General features: G+C 43.7%; 2 protein-coding genes across 2 annotated transcripts; both read right to left on the bottom strand.

Annotated features, from left to right (window-relative positions):
• Positions 1-315: 315 nt before the first annotated feature.
• Positions 316-3,530, bottom strand: LOC124692396. The gene is made up of 5 exons (XM_047225753.1): positions 1,905-3,530; positions 1,636-1,786; positions 1,381-1,528; positions 1,057-1,302; positions 316-678 (listed from the first exon to the last, which is right to left on the bottom strand). Exons 1-5 carry the CDS (start codon positions 3,514-3,516, stop codon positions 415-417), a joined length of 2,421 nt encoding a protein of 806 aa, XP_047081709.1. The 5' UTR covers positions 3,517-3,530; the 3' UTR covers positions 316-414.
• Positions 3,531-5,045: 1,515 nt separating this feature from the next.
• LOC124687305 (NADP-dependent D-sorbitol-6-phosphate dehydrogenase-like) lies at positions 5,046-26,695 on the bottom strand. Its single transcript, XM_047221095.1, has 6 exons — positions 26,554-26,695; positions 24,644-24,738; positions 6,526-6,643; positions 6,295-6,427; positions 5,485-5,704; positions 5,046-5,345 (listed from the first exon to the last, which is right to left on the bottom strand). Exons 1-6 carry the CDS (start codon positions 26,693-26,695, stop codon positions 5,115-5,117), a joined length of 939 nt encoding a protein of 312 aa, XP_047077051.1. The 3' UTR covers positions 5,046-5,114.

The raw sequence follows: 26,695 nt of genomic DNA on the forward strand, positions 1-26,695 counted from the left end.
GATATTATAATCCTATGCTTTTCTATTCCTACGATTTTCCTATCCTATGGATTGAAGGAGTCCTAAAGATGAAAAAGTCAGTATTATACTTGCAACATGCATCTATCTGCACATACAAGTATGTTCCAGCTCGACAGGTATGAGCAATGTAATATCACAGGAGTAATTGGATTTGGAGATGTAGAAAAATGACCACATTTTCAAACGATCGCAGCCATTCTACCGTTGTCCTAAAATACTGATGGAAGAGGTGACAAACGTAGTATTCAATAGAGCCAGAAGAAAGGCTTATTCTGAGCTAGGGAGCTGGCTGGATAGCTTCCTGTAACTTGCTTTTGCCCTTTCCTGTACAAATCTTTACATACAACATTAACAGCACATAATTCACCTACTGTTTTCCCCTAAAACAAAATATCACAGGCGTGCAACAGTTCTGTTTATGCTCAGCTCAACTCCACCTGTAGAATGAGCACTCTTCACGTTATTGCGAGATTCACGAATATTAGCTTGAGAGCTTAAATAGGATAGGGACTGCAACCACGACACAAGCACGGGCTTCCGTATAACATCATCAGAATCTGCGACACTGGCATGCATGTCATCGAGAAGCACATCCTGGCCTTCCTTTGGTAGCCAAGTGACAAATTCTGCCAGCTCCTTGAGCAGATAAGAGAATGACTGCAGAAAGGAAATAAAAGGGTGTTTCAGGAATAGTATCTGCAAAGACTTACTACAGGTAGCAGTGCTGCAAACTTAGTCAGAAATCATGGAGTTATGTGAACTGTTGTTATCAAACATCAACCACCAATGGTCCAAGATATATCTTTACATCAATTAAGTCAGCACATGAAAATACTCAACATGATAGAGCTACGGGAGAAAGGTTGGTTTGTGTTTCCAATTTTCCACTATTCTGTGGCAATGAAAAAATTGTCCTCGAAAATTGATTAGCCATTTTTCTGTATGTCATGAAGGACATAATCACCTACTCATCTTTCAGAAAAGATACTGCTCTACACACCATCAGAAAATACAAACGCTGTGATCTCATCTTACCTGAATATCAACAAGGAAGATGAGCCGCAGCAACAAGTCTGACATTTTCTTGCAAGGTTCTGTGCTCTCTTCCCATGATCTCCATAAGGATCTGTCCTGAACCATTGCAGTACTGCAAAGATCTTTAGCTTTCACAACAAGACTATGGATACAGAAAAGAATGGCAGGGCTCTTCGCAGGAAGGTGCCGAACAAATGCTACAACTCCTGAGGCTAATCCTTCGAATGGGGTTACCCCAGGGTAAACCTATTAAATGAGAAAAGTAGAAAAAAAATGTGAGTGTTCAGGAACAGAAGATTTGAAGAGTGATATCAAGTAAACTACCTCCAGAGATCTCCCAATATAGTCAAAGGCAAGTTGCTCTTTCAAAGCTTCTCGATCATCCTGGTCAGTCTCAGTGCCAGATGACAGGAATGATACCATCACCGAGTGTGCAACACGTGTTACTTTTTCGTTCGAGTGTTGTATATATCTGACAATTTGTATTAAGGGGACAATTTTGTATACTGAAGATCGAGATAACCAAATAAGAAAAACAAATAGCAAGACATAAATAGTAGAGTTGTCTGTAAAGGATACAGGAACATGACCGGAGCTACTTTATCCCGAATTATGTGAGCTGGAATGAGGGTAATACAAGTAGGCATAACCCGCAGATAAAACAATATGCGTGATGTCTGGACCTCATCCATGTAACAGGCGTATCTTGTTTCATCCACGGTTAGTAAATCTACAAATATACCAAAGATATATTTTAACCGACAGTTGCAAGTACATCCAAGCAATCAAATGGGGAATTTTAATTATAATGCCACAAGGAGATTAGAAAAGAATGGTATTAAAATGACCTGGTTTGCTTGTCAACTCAGAACATGACGGCATTGACTCAACGAACAAAGCAGTGGCCGCCGCATTCTCCTGATTGACAATGACAGCACGCTGGATTGCTTCAGTGTACTCAGGAAGACGCACGCGTCTCAGATGTTCCACACAAGAGAATGCGACCAAGATCCTAACAGCAACCTCTGGCTGGAACCCCCCTGGGGAGTTTGCATCCAGCCTGTGCTTTGTGACCTCTGCTGCAAACACTACAATCATAAAAAATACTGCATCGGCAATCTTATCGATCTCTCCGAGCAAATCCTTCCGTTTCGCCTGGTGCAGCAACACTGCTGCACGAAGATGATGGTACAGCTCCTGTGCATATTCGCATACATGAGTTTCGACATAATCTTTAGCCTTCTGATCAGCAAACGAATACTGACTGCACAGCACCCCTGTCACTGGTCCTGCCTCGCTGAAAAGGATACTATCCTGGTGTTGCTTAACCTGATCCTTGAGAAGCTCAGCAGAAGTTCCACCTGGGCTCTTAATCGACATCCTAAGCAGACGAGGCAGAGGGAGGAGCTCCTCCAGCAGTGCCATCGAAACACACTGCAACACTGATTCATGATACGCTACCTGCCCACACCGTGTCAAGCCCAACGCGATACACTGAAGAAGGACACGGCGAAGATCATCACCATGTCTCCTCCCTTCTTCACTTGCTCTCTCGGCCGCGAAACGAATGGTCCGTTCGGGTGCCTCCTTCAGCTTTGGATCAAAGTCCAACCGGAGTCTCACGGCAGAAACCCTAAATGCCCGCAGCGCACCGCAAGCCGCCATCACCACCGGAAACAACACATAGCCCTCGCTCTCGCACTTCTCCGGCGAGACTATCTCGAGCAGAACCTGGACCTTGCGCATCGTCCTCGACTCGACGAACCCCATGACCAGCCACTCCACCAGTTTAAGCACCCTGATGCCAACACCTAGGTTCCCGATCCTCCCGCAGATCCTAACCAGGGACCCAATGATCCTCCCAAAGCGCAGCTCGTCGGCACTTGCCAGCGCGTAACCGATCCCGGCAAGCGCCAGGTGATCGATGCCGTCGCAGCTCTCGCCGCCCTGCTCCAAATCCTCCAGAATGCGGCTCACAGCCACAACAGGGTCGTCGCCGCCATGGTCACTGCCCGTGCTGGGCTTCCCTGAGCTGGAATTGATGGGGGGAGTCTTGGAGGTCTTGGCGGTGGAGAGCGCGCCGAGGAGGAGGAGCCGAGGGGAGAGGGGGAGGGAGGCGAGGGGGAGCGAAGCGGCGGTGAGGAGATGCGGGGCGGTGGCGAGCAGCGGGGCGACGAGGCGGGGGTGGAGCGAGAGGAGCGGGAGGAGCTGGTCGAGGTGCGCCGTGCTGAGGCGGAGCGAGCGGCGGTGGAGGTGGAGGGTCTCGAGGGCGGCGAGGGTGGGCGGAGAGGAGGAGGAGGGAGTGGGGGTGCGGAGGTTCGACCACGCGGAGAGGATGGCGGTGGGGGTGGGCGGCGGAGGCGCCGGCGCAGGGGGCGCGAAGGTGGCGGACTCGAGGAGGTCGGCGAGGGGCGCCGCGGCGGCGGCGGCCGGCGGTGGGAGATTGGTCGGCGCTGACATGGCTGCGGGCTTTGGATTGGAATTGGGAACTGACACGACGATGACGAGTTGACGACGACGCCGCTGCTCTTCAGGCCTGCCTGAGACTTGAAATGACTCAGAAAATAGAGTCCACTTGCATTTCATGCTTCAAATTTTGAATATTTCATATTTGAGTAAATTATATATGGACCTTAGTGGTAGAGAATGGACTTTTGTAGCTTGAGCTACATGTAGGCCATTTTGTCCAGGTGATCATCTTCTGGCAATTTTGTTCAAACATCTGGACGTGTGTTCTATGAAGCACCAAATTTGGCCTTCTTTTTATAGCATCTTTTTCAGGACTAAGTTGTTGAATAGACTTCAACCAGACATGATTTGTCTTCAGATAATGAAGAATTTAACCATATACGGACGACTAATTTGTGTGACCAATAGTTTGTCAGGATTCATTCGTTCAATGCAATTCAACCTCATATGATTCTTATTCAAGATACTGTGACAACGAACCGGATATGAGGCACAAATAGAATGGTTCTTTGGATTGCAATTGGAAACTGACACAACGATGACGACGACACCGATACTCTGCTCTTCAAGTTGAGAGGACTCTGGAAGCAGCACAAATGAGTCCACTTGAATAGTTGCATTTCATGCTTCAAAAGTTGATTGACTTTTTTTTTTTTGGAAATTTTCATATTTGAACAAATTTTATTTGGAACTTAGTGGTGATCACTTCCGGCAATTTTGTCCGAGCATGTGGACGTGTGTTTTCTTACTCTATGAAGTGCCACCAATCACCAAATTTGGTCTTCTTTATAGCATCTTTGCCCAGACTAAATTGTTGAATGGACTTCAACCATATATGATCTAGTTTCTATCAAGGAAACTATCGATATCGGGTAGCGAACCTATTGTTCCTTATTCTTTTGTCCTCCTCGGCTCTAGTTGAACAATGCACACACCCCGCTTTAGCTGCACATAATAAGGTGATCCGTGAGGCGGCTAGCTATTAGGGAGTACTTGCCCGGGTTTCTCGGCCTGGTATCCTTATCCTCGCGTTCATGATATCTACATTCAACTGTGCCCCGGAGACATGACTTTTTTTTGAAAATTTTCATATTTGAACAAATTTTATTTGGAACTTAGTGGTGATCACTTCCGGCAATTTTGTCCGAGCATGTGGACGTGTGTTTTCTTACTCTATGAAGTGACACAATCACCAAATTTGGTCTTCTTTATAGCATCTTTGCCCAGACTAAATTGTTGAATGGACTTCAACCAGATATGATCTAGTTTCAGATTACAGAAGAGTTCTACTCCCTCCGTCTATAAATAGGATGTCTGGGATTTGTCTATATTTGGATGTATCTGATACTAAATAGCGTCTAGATACATCTAGATTTACACAAAACTCTATTCAATGGAGCTCAAACGCATATGATTTTCTTTTAAGATACCATGAGAATTAACCGGATATATATTAATTGGCATGAATCGAACAATGAACTGATCAGCGGTGTTGCAAATACATCCTCTACAAATCAAGTTCGTCTCAGCTAAGAAATGATAACTTGTTGTTGGTGCTGTCCGGGAAGCAAATCATGCAGTGGAATCGATCAAGCGTAGAGGTCAATGCCCCAGAACTTGGTCGGATTGTTGGTGCGGTAGTTGCGGTCAAGGGCCTTGATTTTTTCCATGTCCTCGCCCGAGATGTCAAAGTCGAACACCGCGAAGTTCTCATCCAGCCTCTCCACCTTGGAGGTCTTCGGGATCACCACCGTGTTCCTCTGGAGGCCCCACCTGAGGACGAGTTGCACCGGCGTCTTGCCGTATTTCTCCGCCAGAGACTGCAACGTTGGTACAGAAAATGGTGTGAGAAACCCACCACACCATTTATTCACAAATGTTCTTTTTCTATAGATACTGGAATGTAATGTGATTATGTGTAGAGCATGGAGCAATTATGTGATTTTTTGTGACACCTACCTTGATGACAGGGTCGTCGAGACATGAGACAGAGCCAAACCGCTCTGTGTTGGCAGTGGAGCCGCTCAGGGGTGTGTGTGCAGTGACGCAGATTCCATGCTTCTGGCAGAACTTCACAAGAGAGTCGCGCTGGAAGTAAGGGTGCGTCTCGATTTGGTTCACCGCGGGCTTTATCTTGGCATACGCCAAGCAGTCTCTGGTAAGGAAGATGTCGTAGTTGCTGCACTAATAACTCAACAGTAAGATCGAGGAGTACAATCCTTCCAGGATGAGATGTAGGCGTGAAATGTCCAATCAGTAGAGACATGTGGACAACAGAATGGAACCACAGACTTATATTTTTGAATCAACAACACCAGCTTATGAAAATTCAGGTTCAATAGGCCTTGAAAGATTCCCAGAACAGGAGAGCACACTCTTGAACAGGAAAGGATAAGGATAAACTGTATGCATTGGGCAACAAGCAACACCAACTAATGAACTAATTTGTTAAAGCAGTAAGTGATCAGAAAGCACTGAATCATTATAAAATATGCAATAGACAAGATATATACCGCAAACAATTTTATCTACTAGTAGACTAAGGGAACAACCAAGCTGGGCTGTTTCTATACTAAGTAAACTTAGCTATGGTCATGACTAGGAAAAATGCAGACAGTGTCAACTAACTGATCCAAGTGATGAATTATAACATCAAGAAAGGCTTTCCACGCTAGACGAGTCAAGAATAAATACTTCAAAACCCAAATAACAAAGTTCAAAGAATACGGAAACACAAAAGAACCAAAAGTACTACGTTTTTTGCTATACCTAATCCCAATGCTATGAACCAGTCCCATGGAAACAAGATCTTCCATTACATGCCATGTTGTCTCCAGTGAGATACTGGCATCTATATCAAGCACACCATCGTCACCAAGAGCACTGGGAGTTGTGCCAACTCCTGTTACAGTTTAAAATGCTTAATTCAGTGAGCCACCTGACGAAACGTGATGAAATGTAATTCATCCATGCACAGTAAAATAAAGACAAAGATCATACCAGCATGCTTAGTAGCTAGCGGGAAGTGAATAAGGTAGAGATCTAGATAATCCAGTCGCAGCTTCTTCAGACTATCCTTGCAGGCTTCAACTACATGCCCATGATCTGAGTTCCACACCTACAATCATAACAGACATGGAGCTTTCAGTAACATAATAGATGTTGTGAATAAGGTAGAGATCTAGATAATCCAGTCGCAGCTTCTTCAGACTATCCTTGCAGGCTTCAACTACAAGCCCATGATCTGAGTTCCACAACTACAATCATAACAGACGAGTTCCACAACTACAATCATAACAGACGAGTTCCACAACTACAATCATAACAGACATGGAGCTTTCAGAACCAAGAAAAACCAAAGAACATGTAATCTCCTAAAAGCATTCAAGTCACTAAATGCTAAAAATTGAGAAGGCCCAAACACACTGCATCTCTGCCGTATGTCTTTTTCCCCCACCTTACAAGGTTTTTTTCCCTTATGTAGCTGGCACCTGACCCTCAAATCGGTTGGCCGATTCTCAGCAGAAGTTGGTGCTCAGGGTTCCTACCATGACCGATGACAAAGTGAAGCAGAAGGCCATTGAAGTTGTCGCCGACATCTACGGTAACGCTTTGCGCCTCCTAGCTCTGTTGCTTGGGTAGCTCTCAGGACTTCAAAATTATGATTTGGTTATTTGATCGAACAACATATTGTATATGATTGTTAGCATGAAACTGGCATAGCAATCCTTGCATTATTTGCTTACCGTTCAATCTGCAGTTCATGTATCTGAATGCATTGGCATATTTTTTAGGTGGAAGCTTGAGAGCAGAAATCTGTTAAATGAAATTATTCTGTCACATGTGTTAGCAGGAACGGATGGGTGTGATGGCTGTTAGAATACATGTACATGACCCGTATGACTCTAGGTACGGTGTAGTACACCGACCTAGGTCAATCTTGTATGACGCCACGGTTGGGGCTCTTCCAACCTATATAAACATGGAACCCGGACCCTAACGGGCACACCGGTTAAACCCTAAAACATAATATGGTATCAGAGCCCTCCTCTCCCATGACCTAGCCGCCGCTCCAAAAATCCTCTACGATCCTTGATCGGAAGCCAGATCTCCTCCACGATCTCTTGATCGGAAGCCACCACAACCTTCTCTACGATCTCTGATCGGAAACTCAAAAACCTTAACCCACGATCCCTGATCGGAAAACCCTCAAAAACCCTCCACGATCATCAGATCGGAAGACACCCCCTTGTCTCAATGGCATCGTCGTCGTCATACACTGGCCCGGCCCTCGCTACCGCCTTGGGTCCTCCTCCCTCTCAGAAGCTCACACGGGCGAATTTTTTGTTCTGGAAGACTCTGGTGCATCCTGCCCTTCGTGGTGCGCAAGTGCTCAATCTTCTGGACGGCACCGATGCTGCACCGTCAACACATCTGGAGGTCGAGGACAATGATGGCAAGAAGAAGATGACCCCAAATCCCGACTATGCGTCGTGGGTTTCACGGGACTCTACGGTGCTCGGGTGGATTCTCAACTCCCTCTCGCCGGAAATCCTTGCCCACACTATCGGCGTCGATTCGACCGCCGCTGTCTGGGCCACAATCACCAAGGTCTGCGGCTCCAGCTCCCGTTCCAAGATCAACCAGCTGCGGGGCGCCCTTGGCAGCACCAAGAAACTGGAGTTGACCGCCTCTGCGTTCTTCGCCAAGATGAAGGGATTCGCGTCCGAGCTCGCCGCAGCCGGGAAGCCAGTCCCAGAAGATGAGATGATCGGCTACATCATCAACGGCCTTGACGGCTCCTACAACGACGTCGCAGCCTCCGTCAATGGTAACAATGACATCACTCTCGATGAAGTTTATGATCAAGTCGTTGCACATGATATGCGACAGGATATGCTCTCTGAAGCTGGACAAAACGCGGGGTTTACCTCCTCCGCCAATGCTGCCTTGCGCCGTGGCCAGGATACTGGGCGCGGGCGCACACGCTCGCCAGATCGTGGTGACCGCGGTGACCGCGGTGATCACGGTGACCGTGGGCGCAAACAACGTGATGATCGCCGTCGTGATGATGGCCCGGCCCGTCGTGATGGCGGACAGCGATGGGAAGAGCGTCGCCCTGTGCGGCGTGATGATGGCCCTGTGCGGCGTGACAATGGCGGCCCTGAGCGTCGCCGTGACAATGGTGGCCAACGCCGCCGTGGGCATGGCCGTGCTCCCACCCCGTTTGTGGACGTCACGTGCCAAATCTGCACGATCCACGGACATCCTGCCTCCGATTGCTGGTGGCGCTACAAGGATGATGACACTGATGATGAGGATGACACTGGACGTGGGAAGAAGAGTGCACATGTTGCATCCTATGGGGTGGACAGCAATTGGTACACTGACACGGGAGCCACTGACCACATTACAAGCCAACTGAACAAGCTCACCACCTCTGATAAGTACAAGGGTCAGGACCGTGTCCACACCGCAAATGGAAATGGTATGGTTATATCACATGTTGGTCATTCTATGTTGCATACTCCCCATAGTACATTGCACTTAAATGATGTTCTTCTTGTTCCAAATGCATCCAAAAACCTCCTGTCAGTCCATAAACTTTGCCTTGATAATAATGTCTATATTGAATTTCACCCTTGGTTCTTTTTGATTAAGGATCAGGAGACGCAAAGAACTCTGTTTAAGGGACCATGCTATGGGGGTCTCTATCCACTAGTGCCCATCGCCACTGGGTCATCCAAGCAAGCCTTCATCACAATAAAGCCGTCTTCATCTACATGGCATCGCCGCTTAGGACATCCCTCCTCCTTTGTGGTGCAGCAGATTGTTAGGAAACATCAACTCTCATATAGTCCAGAAATAAATCCTTATGTTTGTGACTCTTGTCAACTTGCCAAGAGCCACCAGTTGCCATATCCTGTGTCCACCAGTGTGTCTACAGTTCCTTTTGAACTTGTATTCTCTGATGTATGGGGTCCAGCACCTGCTTCTGTTAGCAAACATTCATATTATGTAAGCTTTATCGATGATTTTAGCAAATTTTCATGGATTTATTTGTTAAAGAAACGCTCTGACGTCTATCAAGTTTTTCTCAACTTTCAAGCCTATGCTGAGCGCAAATTTGAAAAGAAAATAGTCACTATGCAAACTGACTGGGGAGGTGAATATGAGAAACTAAATGGCTTCTTTCAGAAAATAGGCATCACTCATCACGTGTCTTGTCCTCATGCCCATCAGCAAAACGGTTCCGCTGAACGCAAACATCGACACATAGTTGAAGTAGGTCTCTCTCTACTTGCTCATGCCTCCATGCCCCTCAAATTCTGGGATGAAGCCTTCCTCACTGCCACATTTCTTATAAATCTCCTTCCTAGCAAAGTCATCCAAAATGAAACTCCTGTAGAGCGTCTTCTTAAAGTTAAGCCAAATTATGAATCTCTTCGAATTTTTGGGTGTGCATGTTGGCCCAATCTTCGTCCCTATAACAAACGCAAGCTTGCTTATCGGTCTACAAAATGTGTCTTTCTAGGCTATAGTCCTCTTCATAAAGGCGTCAAGTGCTTGGATGTAACCACGGGACGTGTTTATATTTCTAGAGATGTTGTGTTCGATGAGAACGTCTTTCCCTTTGCGTCTCTTCATCCAAATGCTGGTAGACGTCTTGCTCAAGACATTCTTCTTTTACCCACATCAAATAATGCATGTACTCATGGGGATACTCAATTTGATGATCATATGCCATTACCTGTTATTCCTGTTGTCACTAACCCTGCTCAGGATAATGCAACACATACTACTTTGGAAGATCATGCTCTTGAAGACGATCACAATGACGAAAACCTCACTGAAAATGGTGAAGAAATGAGTGAAAACAGTGCTGATTCTGATGCTATAGAAGAAGACGCAGTGGGCAGCGGATCCGAGGCTGATTCACCTGCTGTTCCATCTTCTGACGGCGCGGATCCCAGGGAGGATCACCCTGCACTGCATCAGCCTGACAATGATGCTGCTGCGGAGCAGCAGCTACCGCCACACGCTTCGACTCCACTACGCGTTTACACGCGTCGCCGGTCTCCGTCGCGGGGCCCGCCAGCAATCAATGCCCCGTCTGCATCCTCTCTGCCGCACCGGCAGGCGTCTCGATCCCCGTCGCCACCTGGTCGGCCTGGGCCACTGCCAGAAGATCCCCTGCTACATGCTGGTGACAGCACCGATCCCGAGGAGGATCCTCGTCAGCCCTCTGGATCTTCTGTGCCTCCCGCTGTGGTAACAGTTCCTGTATCAGGAGTTCGCACTAGGTTGCAAAAAGGTATTAAACACCCGAAAATTTACACGGATGGTACTGTTCGTTATGGTATGCTTGCATCTTCAGATGAACCTCGTTCTCTTGCTGATGCTTTGGCAAATCCACATTGGAAACAAGCAATGGAGGAGGAATATGAGGCATTGCTTCACAATCAGACATGGCACTTGGTACCTTCCAGCTCCAACAAAAATATAATTGATTGCAAATGGGTCTATCGTATCAAGAAACGTGCAGATGGGACCATTGACAGATATAAAGCTCGTCTTGTTGCAAAGGGATTCAAGCAAAGATATGGCATTGACTATGAAGATACCTTTAGTCCTGTTGTTAAAGCAGCTACTATCAGGACAGTCTTAGCTATTTCAGTCTCTCGAGGTTAGAATCTGCGGCAGCTAGATGTCAAGAACGCGTTTCTGCATGGTGTTCTGGAAGAGGAGGTTTACATGAAACAACCCCCAGGTTTTGAACATCCTGAATCTCCCAGTTTTGTTTGCAAGCTAGATAAAGCTCTCTATGGTCTTAAACAAGCCCCTCGAGCATGGTACTCTCGTCTTAGCTCCAAATTACATGATCTTGGCTTTATACCCTCAAAGGCAGACACGTCTCTGTTTCTATATCAAAAGTCAGGTATCACAATATTTATGTTAATCTATGTTGATGATATTATTGTGGCAAGCTCCTCAAATGATGCTATAACTGCCTTAGTCAGTGATCTCAATGATAATTTTGCTATCAAGGATCTTGGTGAATTGAATTTCTTTCTGGGTATGGAAGTCAAGAGAACTCGTCGTGGACTATTGCTTACACAAGAGAAATATGCAAATGATCTACTTGAAAGGCTCGGTATGCGCATATGCAAGCCGGCTCCCACACCACTTTCCGCTACAGATTCTCTTTCTCTTGTTGATGGAGAACCGCTTGGTCCTGAAGACAGCACAAAATATCGCAGTATTGTTGGAGGACTGCAATATCTTACACTTACAAGACCTGATATTTCTTTCTCAGTAAACAAAGTATGTCAATTCCTTCATGCTCCAACCACTGTTCATTGGAAAGCTGTTAAGAGAATTCTCAGATATGTCAAAGATACGGTCAACATGGGTATTACCTTCCAGCCTTCTTCATCCACACTTTTGAGTGCTTTTTCTGATGCAGATTGGGCTGGTTGCCTTGATGATAGAAGATCTACAGGAGGTTTTGCAATCTTTATAGGACCAAATCTGATCTCTTGGAGTGCCAGAAAACAGGCTACAGTGTCACGTTCCAGTACTGAAGCTGAGTATAAGGCATTGGCAAATGCAACTGCCGAAATGATTTGGGTAGAGGCACTCCTTCGAGAACTTGGAGTTCGTTTGAGGGAAAGGCCCTGCTTATGGTGTGACAATCTTGGTGCTACATACTTATCAGCTAATCCAGTATTTCATGCACGCACTAAGCATATTGAAATAGATTTCCACTTCGTTCGAGAACGAGTGGCTGCAAGGAGATTAAGTATCAGGTTTGTGTCTAGCAAAGATCAGGTTGCAGATGGTTTCACCAAGGCTCTTCCAGTCAAGAATCTTCATGAATTTAGGCGTAATCTAAATCTTCTTAGAAGCTTAGATTAAGGGGGGCTGTTAGAATACATGTACATGACCCGTATGACTCTAGGTACGGTGTAGTACACCGACCTAGGTCAATCTTGTATGACGCCACGGTTGGGGCTCTTCCAACCTATATAAACATGGAACCCGGACCCTAACGGGCACACCGGTTAAACCCTAAAACATAATAATGGCCAGAATACCAGCTCTGATTGTGGTTAGCGTCTAATCAATTCACTTTATCAGTTACCCAAGCAATGGACATCTGTAACTGATTAGCTGAATTGAAGATAAACCCATTCGTTCCTTAGCAAAATTGTTGTCTTGAAAAGGTCATACTCCTTTATTGCATAATATCATATGTATATAGATTCATAAGCTATATTTATGTAATTTTAAAACTTGTGTGTGCAATCTCATTATCTTGCAAGCATCAACTGTTTTGTGGAATGAATCAGTATATACTATGTTTGCCCTGTGGTGTCAAGTGTTGTCACTGAATTTTTTTTTGTCTCGCTGCCGTCTAGATTCGTTTTTCAAAAAATACTTATAATGAATTTTGTACATATGTGCAGCAAGCAAACTCATGTAAGTTCTTTTTTCAGTGAAATAACTCAAAACCTCAGAATATTTTTTTTCTCGCTGCGGATAGTGATTCTCAGATTTAATAGATAATTCTATTCAGTCAATTTTGTATAGATTTAGCCTTTGTATACAAATATCTCAGGTTGCGACTACAGTGTTTCTCAAATCTTTTTTAGAATTTATTATCAGTGTTGTGAATTTTGTATAGCTTTGTGATACGTCTCCGACGTATCGATAATTTCTTATGTTCCATGCTACATTATTGATGATATCTACATGTTTTATACACATTATATGTCGTATTTACGCATTTTCTGGAACTAACCTATTAACAAGATGCCGAAGAGCCGATTCTTTGTTTTTGCTGTTTTTGGTTTCAGAAATCCTAGTAAGGAAATATTCTCGGAATTGGACGAAATCAACGCCCGGGGTCCTATTTTTGCACGAAGCTTCCGGAAGACCGGGGGGAGACGAAGTGGGGCCACGGGGCGCCGCCACACTAGGGCGGCGCGGCCTAGAGTGGGCCCGCGCGGCCCTAGCGTGTGGGCCCCCCGTGACTCTCCCGACTCCGCCCTTCCGCCTACTTAAAGCCTCCGTCGCGAAACCCCCAATACCGAGAGCCACGATACGGAAAACCTTCCAGAGACGCCGCCGCCGCGAATCCCATCTCGGGGGATTCAGGAGATCGCCTCCGGCACCCTGCCGGAGAGGGGAATCATCTCGCGGAGGACTCTTCATCGCCATGATCGCCTCCGGAGTGATGAGTGAGTAGTTCACCCCTGGACTATGGGTCCATAGCAGTAGCTAGATGGTCGTCTTCTCCTAATTGTGCTTCATTGTTGGATCTTGTGAGCTGCCTAACATGATCAAGATCATCTATCCGTAATACTATATGTTGTGTTTGTCGGGATCCGATGGATAGAGAATACTATGTTATGGTGATTATCAATCTATTATTTATGTGTTGTTTATGATCTTGCATGCTCTCCGTTATTAGTAGAGGCTCGACCAAGTTTTTGCTCTTAACTCCAAGAGGGAGTATTTATGCTCGATAGTGGGTTCATGCCTCCATTGATACACGGGACGATGACGAGAAAGTTCTAAGGTTGTGGATGTGCTTGTTGCCACTAGGGATAAAACATTGATGCTATGTCTAAGGATGTAGTTGTTGATTACATTACGCGCCATACTTAATGCAATTGGCTGTTGCTTGCAACTTAATACTTGGAAGGGGTTCGGATGATAACTCTGAAGGTGGACTTTTTAGGCATAGATGCATGTTTGGATGGCGGTCTATGTACTTTGTCGTAATGCCTCGATTAAATCTCACTATATTTATCATATCATGTATATGCATTGTTATGCCCTTTTCTATTTGTCAATTGCCCGACTATAATTTGTTCACCCAACATGCTTTAATCTTATGGGAGAGACACCTCTAGTGAACTGTGGACCCCGGTCCTATTCTTTACATCGCATACAATCTACTGCAATACTTGTTTTACTTTTTTTCTTCGCAAACAATCATCTTCCACACAATACGGTTAATCATTTGTTACAGCAAGCCGGTGAGATTGACAACCTCACTGTTTCGTTGGGGCAAAGTGCTTTGGTTGTGTTGTACAGGTTCCACGTTGGCGTCGGAATCCCTGGTGTTGCGCCGCATCACATTTCGCCACCATCAACCTTCAACGTGCTTCTTGGCTCCTCCTGATTCGATAAACCTTGGTTTCTTTCTGAGGGAAAACTTGCTGCTGTGCGCATCATACCTTCCTCTTGGGGTTCCCAACGAACGTGTGAGTTACACGCCATCAAGCTCTTTTTCTGGCGCCGTTGCCGGGGAGATCAAGACACGCTGCAATGGGAGTCTCCACTTCTCAATCTCTTTACTTTGTTTTTGTCTTGCTTTATTTTATTTACTACTTTGTTTGCTGCACCTAAACAAAATACAAAAAAATTAGTTGCTAGTTTTACCTTATTTATTGTCTTGCTCTCTATATCAAAAACACACAAAAAATTAGTTACTTGCATTTACTTTATCTAGTTTGCTTTATTTACTGTTGCTAAAATGAATACCCCTGAAAATACTAAGTTGTGTGACTTCACAAACACAAATAATAATGATTTCCTATGCACACCTATTGCTCCACCTGCTACTACAGCAGAATTCTTTGAAATTAAACCTGCTTTACTGAACCTTGTTATGAGAGATCAATTTTCTGGTGTTAGTTCTGATGATGCTCGCTGCCCATCTTAATAATTTTGTTGAACTTTGTGAAATGCAAAAATATAAGGATGTAGATGGTGATATTATTAAATTGAAATTGTTTCCTTTCTCATTAAGAGGAAGAGCTAAAGATTGGTTGCTATCTTTGCCTAAGAATAGTATTGATTCATGGACTAAATGTAAGGATGCTTTTATTGGTAGATATTATCCTCCCGCTAAAATTATATCTTTGAGAAGTAGCATAATGAATTTTAAGCAATTAGATACTGAACATGTTGCTCAAGCATGGGAGAGAATGAAAACTTTGGTAAAGAATTGCCCAACCCATGGACTGACTACTTGGATGATCATCCAAACCTTCTATGCAGGACTAAATTTTTCTTCGCGGAATTTATTGGATTCAGCTGTTGGAGGTACCTTTATGTCCATCACTTTGGGGGCGGCTACAATGCTTCTTGATGATATGATGATAAATTACTTTGAATGGCACACGGAAAGAGCTCCACAAGGTAAGAAGGTAAATTCTGTTGAAGAAACCTCTTCCTTGAGTGATAAGATTGATGTGATTATGTCTATGCTTGTGAATGGTAGATCTAATGTTGATCCAAATAATGTTCCTTTAGCTTCATTGGTTGCTCAAGAAGAAAATGTTGATGTGAATTTCATTAAAAATAATAATTTCAACAACAATGCTTATAGGAACAACTCTGGTAATAACTATAGGCCATATCCTTACACTAATGGTAATGGTTATGGTAATTCTTACGGGAATTCTTACAATAATAATAGGAGTGTACCCCCTGGTCTTGAAGCCATGCTTAAAGAATTTATTAGTACACAAACTGCTTTTAACAAATCTGTTGAGGAAAAGCTTGATAAAATTGATATTATTGCCTCTAGAGTTGATAGACTTGCCTCCGATGTTGATCTATTAAAATTGAAAGTTATGCCTAATAATGATATTGATAATAAGATTACTACTACAGCAAATGCCATCCAAGTTAGAATTAATGAGAATATAAGATTAATGGCTGAATTGCGTGCTAGGTGGGATAGAGAAGAAAATGAAAAACTAGCTAAAAAGAATAATGTAGCTAAAGTTTGGACTATTACCACCATTAGTAATGATAATGATTCACATGTTGCTACACCTCCTACTATCAATGGTAAAATAATTGGTGTTGGCAATGTTTCTACTCCTAGTGCAAAGCGAACAAAACTGCCTGAAATTGCTAAAACTGTTGAAACTACTTGTGATAAAACTGCTGAAATTTTTTCCAACCTTGGGGACAATGATCCCTATGCTGCTCATAATGATTTAGATTTTGATGATTGCCACATCTCTGAAGTTATAAAGTTCTTACAAAAACTTGCTAAAAGTCCTAATGCTAGTGCTATAAATTTAGCCTTTACAAAACATATTACAAATGCTCTCATAAAAGCTAGAGAAGAGAAACTAAAACTTGAAACTTCTATTCCTAGAAAGTTAGAAGATGGTTGGGAGCCCATCATTAAAATGAAATTCAATGATTTTGAATGTAATGCTTTATGTGATCTTGGTGCAAGTATTTCTGTGATGCCTAAAAAGATTTATGATATGCTTGACTTGCCACCATTGAAGAATTGTTATTTGGATGTTAATCTTGCCGATAATGTTAAAAAGAAACCTTTGGGGATGATTGATAATGTGCGCATTACGGTTAACAATAACCTTGTCCCCGTTGATTTTGTTGTCTTGGATATCGAATGCAATGCATCTTGTCCTATTGTGTTGGGAAGACCTTTTCTTCGAACCGTTGGTGCTGTTATTGATATGAGGGAAGGTAATATTAGATATCAATTTCCTCTCAAGAAAGGTATGGAACACTTCCCTAGAAAGAGAATGAAGTTGCCTTTTGATTCTATTATTAGAACAAGTTATGATGTTGATGCTTCTACTCTTGATGTTACTTGATTTACACTTTCTGCGCCTAGCTGAAAGGCGTTAAAGAAAAGCGCTTATGGGAGACAACCCATGTTTTTACTACAGCAATTTTTGTTTTATTTGAGTTTTGGAAGTTGTTTACTACTGTAGCAACCTCTCCTTATCATGTTTTTGTGCCAAGTAAAGTTTCTATGCTAAAGTTGATGTTATATTTGGGATCGCTGCGCAGAAACAGCATTGCTGTCTCGTCACGAATTCTGGCATAAGTCTCTGTAGAAAATTCAAAAAAATCTGCAAAATTCCGAGCGTGATCCTCAGATATGTACGCAACTTTCATTAGTTTTGAGTTTTTCCATTTGAGCAAGTCTAGTGCACCTTTCTGGTTCGTCTTTACGGACTGTTCTGTTTTTGACAGATTCTGCCCTTTTATTTCGCATTACCGTATTTGCTATGTTGGTTGAATTTCTTTGATCCATTAATGTCCAGTAGCTTTGTGCAATGTCCAGAAGTGTTAAGAATGATTGTGTCACCTCTGAATATGTGAATTTTAATTGTGCACTAACCCTCTAATGCGTTTGCTTGAAGTTTGGTGTGAAGGAAGTTTTCAAGGGTCAAGAGAGGAGTATGATATACTATGATCAAGAGGAGTGAAAGCTCTAAGCTTGGGGATGCCCCGTGGTTCATCCCTGCATATTTTAAGAAGACTCAAGCGTCTAAGCTTGGGGATGCCCAAGGCATCCCCTTCTTCATCGACAACATCATCGAGTTCCTTCCCCGAAACTATATTTTTATTCAGTCACATCTTGTGTTCTTTACTTGGAGCGTCGGTTTGTTTTTGTTTTTGTTTTTGTTTGAATAAAATGGATCCTAGCATTCACTTTGTGGGAGAGAGACACGCTCCGCTGTTGCATATGGACAAATATGTCCTTAGGCTTTACTCATAATATTCAAGGCGAAGGTTGAAACTTCTTCGTTAAATTGTTATATGGTTGGAATTGGGAAATGCTACATGTAGTAATTCTAAAATGTCTTGGATAATGTGATACTTTGCAATTGTTGTGCTCATGTTTAAGCTCTTGCATCATACACTTTGCACCCATTAATGAAGAAATACATAGAGCTTGCTAAAATTTGATTTGCATATTTGGTCTCTCTAAGGTCTAGATAATTCTAGTATTGAGTTTTGAACAACAAGGAAGACGATGTAGAGTCTTATAATGTTTACATTATGTCTTTTATGTGAGTTTTGCTGCACTGGTTCATCCTTGAGTTTGCTTCAAATAACCTTGCTAGCCTAAACCTTGTATCGAGAGGGAATACTTCTCATGCATCCAAAATCCTTGAGCCAACCACTATGCCATTTGTGTCCACCATACCTACCTACTACATGGTATTTCTCCGCCATTCCAAAGTAAATTGCTTGAGTGCTACCTTTAAAATTCCATCATTCACCTTCGCAATATATAGCTCATGGGACAAAATAGCCTTAAAAACTATCGTAGTATTGAATATGTACTTATGCACTTTATCTCTTATTAAGTTGCTTGTTGTGCGATAACCATGCTTCTGGGGACGCCATCAACTACTCTTTGTTGAATATCATGTGAGTTGCTATGCATGTCCGTCTTGTCCGAAGTAAGAGAGATCTACCACCTTAATGGTTGGAGCATGCATATTGTTAGAGAAGAACATTGGGCCGCTAACTAAAGCCATGAATCATGGTGGAAGTTTCGAGTTTTGGACATATATCCTCAATCTCATATGAGAATAATAATTGTTGTCACATGCTTATGCATTAAAGAGGAGTCAATTATCCGTTGTCCATGTTGTCCCGGTATGGATGTCTAAGTTGAGAATAATCAAAAGCGAGAAATCCAAAATGCGAGCTTTCTCCTTAGACCTTTGTACGGGCGGCATGGAGGTACCCCTTTGTGACACTTGGTTGAAACATGTGCATTGCGAAGATCCGGTAGTCCAAGCTAAGTAGGACAAGGTGCGGGCACTATTAGTATACTATGCATGAGGCTTGCAACTTGTAAGATATAATTTACATAACTCATATGCTTTATTACTACCGTTGACAAAATTGTTTCATGTTTTCAAAATAAAAGCTCTAGCACAAATATAGCAATCGATGCTTTCCTCTTTGAAGGACCTTTATTTTACTTTTATTGTTGAGTCAGTTTACCTATCTCTCTCCACCGCAAGAAGCAAACACTTGTGTGAACTGTGCATTGATTCCTACATACTTGCATATTGCACTTGTTATATTACTTTATATTGACACTATCCATGAGATATACATGTTATAAGTTGAAAGCAACCGCTGAAACTTAATCTTCCTTTGTGTTGCTTCAATACCTTTACTTTGATTTATTGCTTTATGAGTTAACTCTTATGCAAGACTTATTGATGCTTGTCTTGAAGTACTATTCATGAAAAGTCTTTGCTGTATGATTCATTTGTTTACTCATGTCATTACCATTGTTTTGATCGCTGCATTCATTACATATGTTTACAATAGTATGATCAAGATTATGATGGCATGTCACTCCAGAAATTATCCTTGTTATCGTTTGCACTGCTCGGGACGAGCGGAACTAAGCTTGGGGATGCTGATACGTCTCCGACGTATCGATAATTTCTTATGTTCCATGCTACATTATTGATGATATCTACATGTTTTATACACATTATATGTCGTATTTACGCATTTTCTGGAACTAACCTATTAACAAGATGCCGAAGAGCCAATTCTTGTTTTATGCTGTTTTCGGTTTCAGAAATCCTAGTAAGGAAATATTCTCGGAATTGGACGAAATCAACGCCCGGGGTCCTATTTTTGCACGAAGCTTCCGGAAGACCGGAGGGAGACGAAGTGGGGCCACGGGGCGCCGCCACACTAGGGCGGCGCGGCCTAGAGGGGCCGCGCGCGGCCCTAGCGTGTGGGGCCCCCGTGACTCTCCCGACTCCGCCCTTCGCCTACTTAAAGCCTCCGTCGCGAAACCCCCGATACCGAGAGCCACGATACGGAAAACCTTCCGGAGACGCCGCCGCGCGCAATCCCATCTCGGGGGATTCGGGAGATCGCCTCCGGCACCCTGCCGGAGAGGGAATCATCTCCCGGAGGACTCTTCATCGCCATGATCGCCTCCGGAGTGATGAGTGAGTAGTTCACCCCTAGACTATGGGTCCATAGCGGTAGCTAGATGGTCGTCTTCTCCTAATTGTGCTTCATTGTTGGATCTTGTGAGCTGCCTAACATGATCAAGATCATCTATACTGTAATACTATATGTTGTGTTTGTCGGGATCCGATGGATAGAGAATACTATGTTATGGTGATTATCAATCTATTATTTATGTGTTGTTTATGATCTTGCATGCTCTCCGTTATTAGTAGAGGCTCGGCCAAGTTTTTGCTCTTAACTCCAAGAGGGAGTATTTATGCTCGATAGTGGGTTCATGCCTCCATTGATACCGGGACGAGTGACGAAAGTTCTAAGGTTGTGGATGTGCTTGTTGCCACTAGGGATAAAACATTGATGCTATGTCTAAGGATGTAGTTGTTGATTACATTACGCACCATACTTAATGCAATTGTCTGTTGCTTGCAACTTAATCTCGGAAGGGGTTCGGATGATAACACGAAGGTGGACTTTTTAGGCATAGATGCATGCTTGGATGGCGGTCTATGTACTTTGTCGTAATGCCCTGATTAAATCTCACTATATTTATCATATCATGTATATGCATTGTTATGCCCTTTTCTATTTGTCAATTGCCCGACTGTAATTTGTTCACCCAACATGCTTTAATCTTATGGGAGAGACATCTCTAGTGAACTGTGGACCCCGGTCCTATTCTTTACATCGCATACAATCTACTGCAATACTTGTTTTACTGTTTTCTTCGCAAACAATCATCTTCCACACAATACGGTTAATCCTTTGTTACAGACAAGCCGGTGAGATTGACAACCTCAGCTGTTTCGTTGGGGCAAAGTGCTTTGGTTGTGTTGTGCGGGTTCCACGTTGGCGCCGGAATCCACGGTGTTGCGCCGCATCACATTTCGCCACCATCAACCTTCAACGTGCTTCTTGGCTCCTCCTGGTTCGATAAACCTTGGTTTCTTTCTGAGGGAAAACTTGCTGCTGTGCGCATCATACCTTCCTCTTGGGGTTCCCAACGAATGTATGAGTTACACGCCATCACTTTGTCAGAGAAAATGGACGAGGTCAAACTAATTGGACACTTCTTGCTGGGGAAGGTAGGACAAGGTGCTGAAAGCATTTGGTGTTGGAGCCATGGGTATTGTGGTGATCAATGTCAAGGCATCTCATCACTACCTTGAGCCACAGTAAGCTCACTCCATTTGGCTCCAATCTGTCTACTTGGTTTCTTCTACTACTAGCATGGTATCTACCATCTTATATTGCAATAAAATCAAATTATTCATATAATTGTTTCCATGTATCTTGGAATAATTATAACTGAAGAAATGATCTTATTCACCATGAGCATTCAGAATGTATTGAAGATTGTGTGCTCCCATCTGTCTACTTGGTTTCTTCTACTACTAGCATGATATCTACCATTTATATTGCTATAAAATCAAATTATTCATATAATAGTTTCCATTATCTTGGAATAATTATAACTGAAGAAATGATCTTATTCAGCATGAGCATTCAGAATTTATTGAAGATTGTGTGCTTCCCCTTTTATGAATTATGATACAAGGTTCATGGTATTAATTATAACTGAAAATGAGCTTATTGAACATGAACATAAAAGGATGGGAGGGTGTTAAATCTGCATATACATGTTGTTCCTATTTCCTCTGGTTCTTATCATGTAAACAGTGCTTTACACACAAAAAAAACAAATTTAATCTTTGAATATTAATCGGCTGCAACCCCTTTTCTCTAGGCTCGCAGTGCATATGTAATGTGCAGTTCTTATGGTTACAACTAGCTTTATTCGCCAAAAAATACAGAATTGTTGTTGCCTATACTTCTGACAAACCGTCCTTATTTTGCTGGTTCTAGGTCATACTACTTTGTTTGCTACAATCTGTTCCATCTTTGGCCAGTTAGCTCTGGTTTGGTAGCATAATTGTCATTCACTGCTTCATGGTACATTAGAAATATTGTTGCGATAATGGTTTTCATTTTCCCTGTGTGTAGTCTGTAGTGGTACACTGCAGTACGCTGCCTTTAAGATCTGTTATTATATTTATTTAGGATGGATGAATTGACTCCTTTCTAGGCCCCTTTATACATAACAGGAAAATATGTATGGCCTGAGATGTGTTACCAAATGAGTGTCAATTCCAGTATCATAGTTTCATTGACCAGCCATAAAACTATTTCTTAGAGAATGTGTTCCTAATTGTCAAGTAGCAAGGTATGTATATCGGTTTGTATCTCCAGTATGCATTAAAGCATGGCCCTGTACACCTTTGTTTGTGAGCTTTTGTTTTGTAGCCAAGTGGTTTATTTCGAAGTATATATAGTGTGCTTTTAGTTTCCATATTACAATCTGATAATTATGTGAAGATTTTACACTAACACTTACCAGTTTGTAGCATTGTTCTTTGTGATATGTAGTGCCATGGTCTCCGGTTCAGCTGATGAGAGGATGGTAAATATGTGCAGCAAGATGATAAATACTCAGTTATATTTTGGGTTGCTTCCTTCCTCTGTTATGTAGATTGGTTGGATTGAGTCTATTCTTGCTTACATTTGTTTTCTGCAAACTGTTAGCTAAGGTTTGTTTTGCTGTAACTAAAAGGGAGTTGATAGGTGCGTTTGATGTTTTCTTTGGATTATAATTAAGCGCGTAGCTACAGATGGAATGTTGCATGACTTTCATCGAGTTGCGTTATAAGGTGTTTCAGTCTTTTGTTCTAAATAGTATATGGCTGGTAAATTGTTCATGTGCAAAAAGGGTTTTCTGAGCTAAGCTTATTGATTAGTTTCTAACCATCTTTTTGCATAATTGCTACATTTTTTGGAAAGTTTAATTTTGTGGTTAATATTTTGACCCACCAATGATCTGTGTTAGCAGCCAATAAAAGACCACAATGTACCTAGGAACTCCATCAGCTATGTACCTAGGAAGTAGGAACTCATATGCCGCTCCATCAAACATATTCTCACGATTGTGTTAGATAACCTAATTTTAGAATGTTGTTACATGTACAATTACATCCTCATTAACATTCAGGACATCATCACTAATCTTAATCACATACGATGTATTTTATTATCTTTAAACAAAATTTGCAGTGACACTTGTTCCACGGGATCGTGCGCCAAGGCGCACATCTAAATCTAGTATTGAACATATCATCAGGGTCCTAATGGCATCACATCACACGTCAGCCACAATCGATAAGAGTTCTAAAATGAGGAAATGCAACAATTGACCAACAAAATGGAATTAAGATCAGCTCCGACAAATAAATATTATTTGTGGTGTGGTAACTCGTAAAAGTTGACCATGGTGTGGAAAAAGCACTGGTAAAGCCTACTAGCTGGTCTTGCTGCTTTTGTAAACCAGACGGTCTAGGGAAATTATTTTCAGGACAACTCTAAGACCTTTTTCTAGAAGAATTCACATGGAGAACATCAAGCTTTTTGAGCACTTCACCTAATACTCAATAGGTTGTCATTGGTGAATCGAATTTTTAAAAGACAGGACCTGATGTGCCATCCAAGCCTACCATTGATCTATGTAGCACCTCGCCTTAAAACATTTAGATGAAACATATGATTCCACTCTATCTTGGTTTCGAATATCAAACCTAACCAACTATCATACAATGATTTAACCAAAGATGTTAAGAATTTAAAATCCTACTATGTTATCTCATCCTTCTGTATGCAAAGCCTCATTGGGCCTGCACATAGGCCATACTTTGACTCAGGTCTTTGTCCAAAGGGATAGTGATGGCGTCATTTCATACTATCTAGATAATCGTGTTTGTGACATCTGTCGAGAGATAACTATGGGTGTGAACGGCACACATAGGTTGTGTGCATGGTAAACTTGTGTATTAATAGGTCGTAGCATATGGTCAGTTTGGTTTGGATCCGATGCTAGCCTTACCAAAAAGTTGGTAGGAATTTGATATTTGGCTCTTATTCCATTGACCTTAAAATTTTGGCTAGCCTAGCCCCAGCGGTGCAGTGTATTTTTTTTTTTTTTTGCCAAATCATGGGCAATCCACGGGCGGAAGATTGGTTCGCCAAAAATTTGGTCACCTTCAGGATTTGGTGGGGCTGAGCAGGGCACAAACCAAACGCACACATAGTTTATTGTGCGAAATCATTGGTTGCTTTGTAAGCATTTTTTATTGGTTGCTTCAAAAGCTCATAGAAAAAGACGGCATCTGTTGCCTTGTGTAGCGTTAATCCTATGTTTTCTTTATTTGCTCAAAAGAGAACATAAAGAACTAGGGATACTAAGTTACTAACTAACCTTGTTTGTGATGAAAAGATCCGCCCTCTTGACGAGTCCAGTCTGGAATGCCTCCGCAAGTGCATCACCAACTTCAGCCTCGTTTTGGTAGTAAGCTGCAAGACCAGACAGTAAGCCAGTCAGTAAATCATCGCCTCGAAATCTCCGAGAAAACATTGCAAATTAGAGCTACGACAGAATAAAGCAAAAAATAATAGCTACAGCTCTAACTCGATTGTTTCCTTGTTGCAAATCTGTTGCTCATCATCCGAATTCAAATCACACCACATCACCAAACTAAGATTTTTTGAACCAATTTGAAGTTTCACAACGACTATACACAAATCATCCGAAACGAGGCAATTGTTTTGCCTTCAATTAATGGAAAACCATATGAAAACCAATACAACCCAGGCCAACCCACACAAACACCAGCACAACTAGGGCCCATCCCAAACACCAGTCTGCCAAGACCGGACAACCTCCCACAAATGCCGAAGAGAAGCCACCATGACTGCTATGGGAGGAGCAAACACAGGACGATCGAACGATGGATGAAGAAGCCAACCCTCTAGGAGAGCTGCACAAACGCGACACCGACGATCAATATCAAGGGCAACCTTGTGGTCCATAGGACACAAGGTCGACACCCTCACCACTGTCAAACTTTTGGGCCGCTACCCCAATATCCAGCTGCTCCATCATGACCAGCAGACCGGCGACACCTCTTTCCTGGAGCGCCTTCCCAACATATCACCGCTCGCGCTCAAGCCGCAACCCGCATGCCTCGGCCGAGCTGCACAGGGCAGACACCACGTAGACCACGGCCGCCGCGCCAACGTTTGGGGCTGCCACCCTGACGCATAGTCAAATTACCACCGCTGGAGAGGCGCCGACCAAGCCGATAAACTCGCTGCACTAGCGACACAAGATTGACTCTCAAGCCATGCAAGCAACTTCCTCGCCCCATTAAGCTACTGCATGCCATGGTTATCGAGGTCACCGCCTCGACACGCAAACTTCATCCACTAAGGGTTGCGTCCCTACATCCACCAACCCCAGAAACACGTGTCATCAGCTGAATCCGTGCCTCCAAGGCGACACCTCCATCAAGGGAGTGACAAAGCCGCCGCCATTGTTAACTGGTGCAAGGCTTTCCCCGAACCTCCTCTAAGCAAGCAAAGGGTAAACCCAGCAAACTGGGACATCGAAGTGCCTAGCTCGTCAGAGCACCGCACGCTGCACAAAATTCCACGCCGCCTTCCACCGAGCACCACCTCAAATCCAAGCACACAGCGCCAGATCTGCAAACCCGAGCACCACGACTACCACCGTCGTCAATATCATTCCAGGGCCGCCACCCCCGAGTTCTGCAGTACCAAGGGGCTTGCAGCCATCGCCGCCGCACGACGAATGCAGCCTGCAGCAAGAAGTGAGCCTAGCTCATTTGGTTGAGGAAGACCTCACAGACCCAGAATTGGGTTCAAAATTATTAAAAAAAAAACAGTGTAGGGCCGTATTTCCTTGTAAGAACGCAGACTGCAGCTGCTCGCCCAGCAGTACGGCCCGCCTCGGCCTAGATCTGGCCCGCCTGCGCGCGGCCGCCGATCCAAAACCACAGCAACCGCCGAGCAGAGCAGGCCTCTACTCCACGGCGCCGCTAACTCCGCCTCGACCACTTCCGCGGCGCCACAACACGGCAGAGAACGCCGCCGGCGCCGGCGAGGGGAGGAGGAGAAGGTTGGGGACGCCCCGGTGTCGCGCGACGAGCAGCTCGGGAGCGGTTTTTCCCGTGCCGCCCAGAATGCTTTCTTTTCTAAAATCACATCCTAGATTAGACGGTGAGCTGACTCGCGCGAGGGAATTCGATTCGATCGGGATGGGTGTAGTGTAGATGTGAGGAAGTAGAGACTGGACATGGACAGGAGTACCGGCGCAGTCGAAGTGGCGGTAGCCGGCGCGGAGGGCAGACAGGATGAGGCCGCGGAGGGCGGAGGAGTCCATCCGCCAGACGCCGAGCCCCACCGCCGGCATCTGGTGCCCGCTGCTCAGCGCCAGCGTCGTTGCCGCCAT

This window comes from Lolium rigidum, chromosome 2, assembly GCF_022539505.1.
Source record: "Lolium rigidum isolate FL_2022 chromosome 2, APGP_CSIRO_Lrig_0.1, whole genome shotgun sequence".
NCBI lineage: Eukaryota > Viridiplantae > Streptophyta > Magnoliopsida > Poales > Poaceae > Lolium > Lolium rigidum.

What these genes read in the sequence shown, in the direction of transcription:
- LOC124692396 (XM_047225753.1), bottom strand. Translation starts at nt 3,516, where the DNA reads ATGTCAGCGCCGACCAATCTCCCACCGCCGGCCGCCGCCGCCGCGGCG. An exon ending in TGAGTTGACAAGCAAACCAG is followed by an intron (nt 1,787 to 1,904) that starts GTCATTTTAATA and finishes GTATATTTGTAG; the next exon opens with ATTTACTAACCGTGGATGAA. An exon ending in ATATTGGGAGATCTCTGGAG is followed by an intron (nt 1,303 to 1,380) that starts GTAGTTTACTTG and finishes CTCATTTAATAG; the next exon opens with GTTTACCCTGGGGTAACCCC.
- LOC124687305 (XM_047221095.1), bottom strand. Translation starts at nt 26,695, where the DNA reads ATGGCGGCAACGACGCTGGCGCTGAGCAGCGGGCACCAGATGCCGGCG. An exon ending in ATCTTTTCATCACAAACAAG is followed by an intron (nt 6,644 to 24,643) that starts GTTAGTTAGTAA and finishes TTATGATTGTAG; the next exon opens with GTGTGGAACTCAGATCATGG. An exon ending in TCGACGACCCTGTCATCAAG is followed by an intron (nt 5,346 to 5,484) that starts GTAGGTGTCACA and finishes CCAACGTTGCAG; the next exon opens with TCTCTGGCGGAGAAATACGG.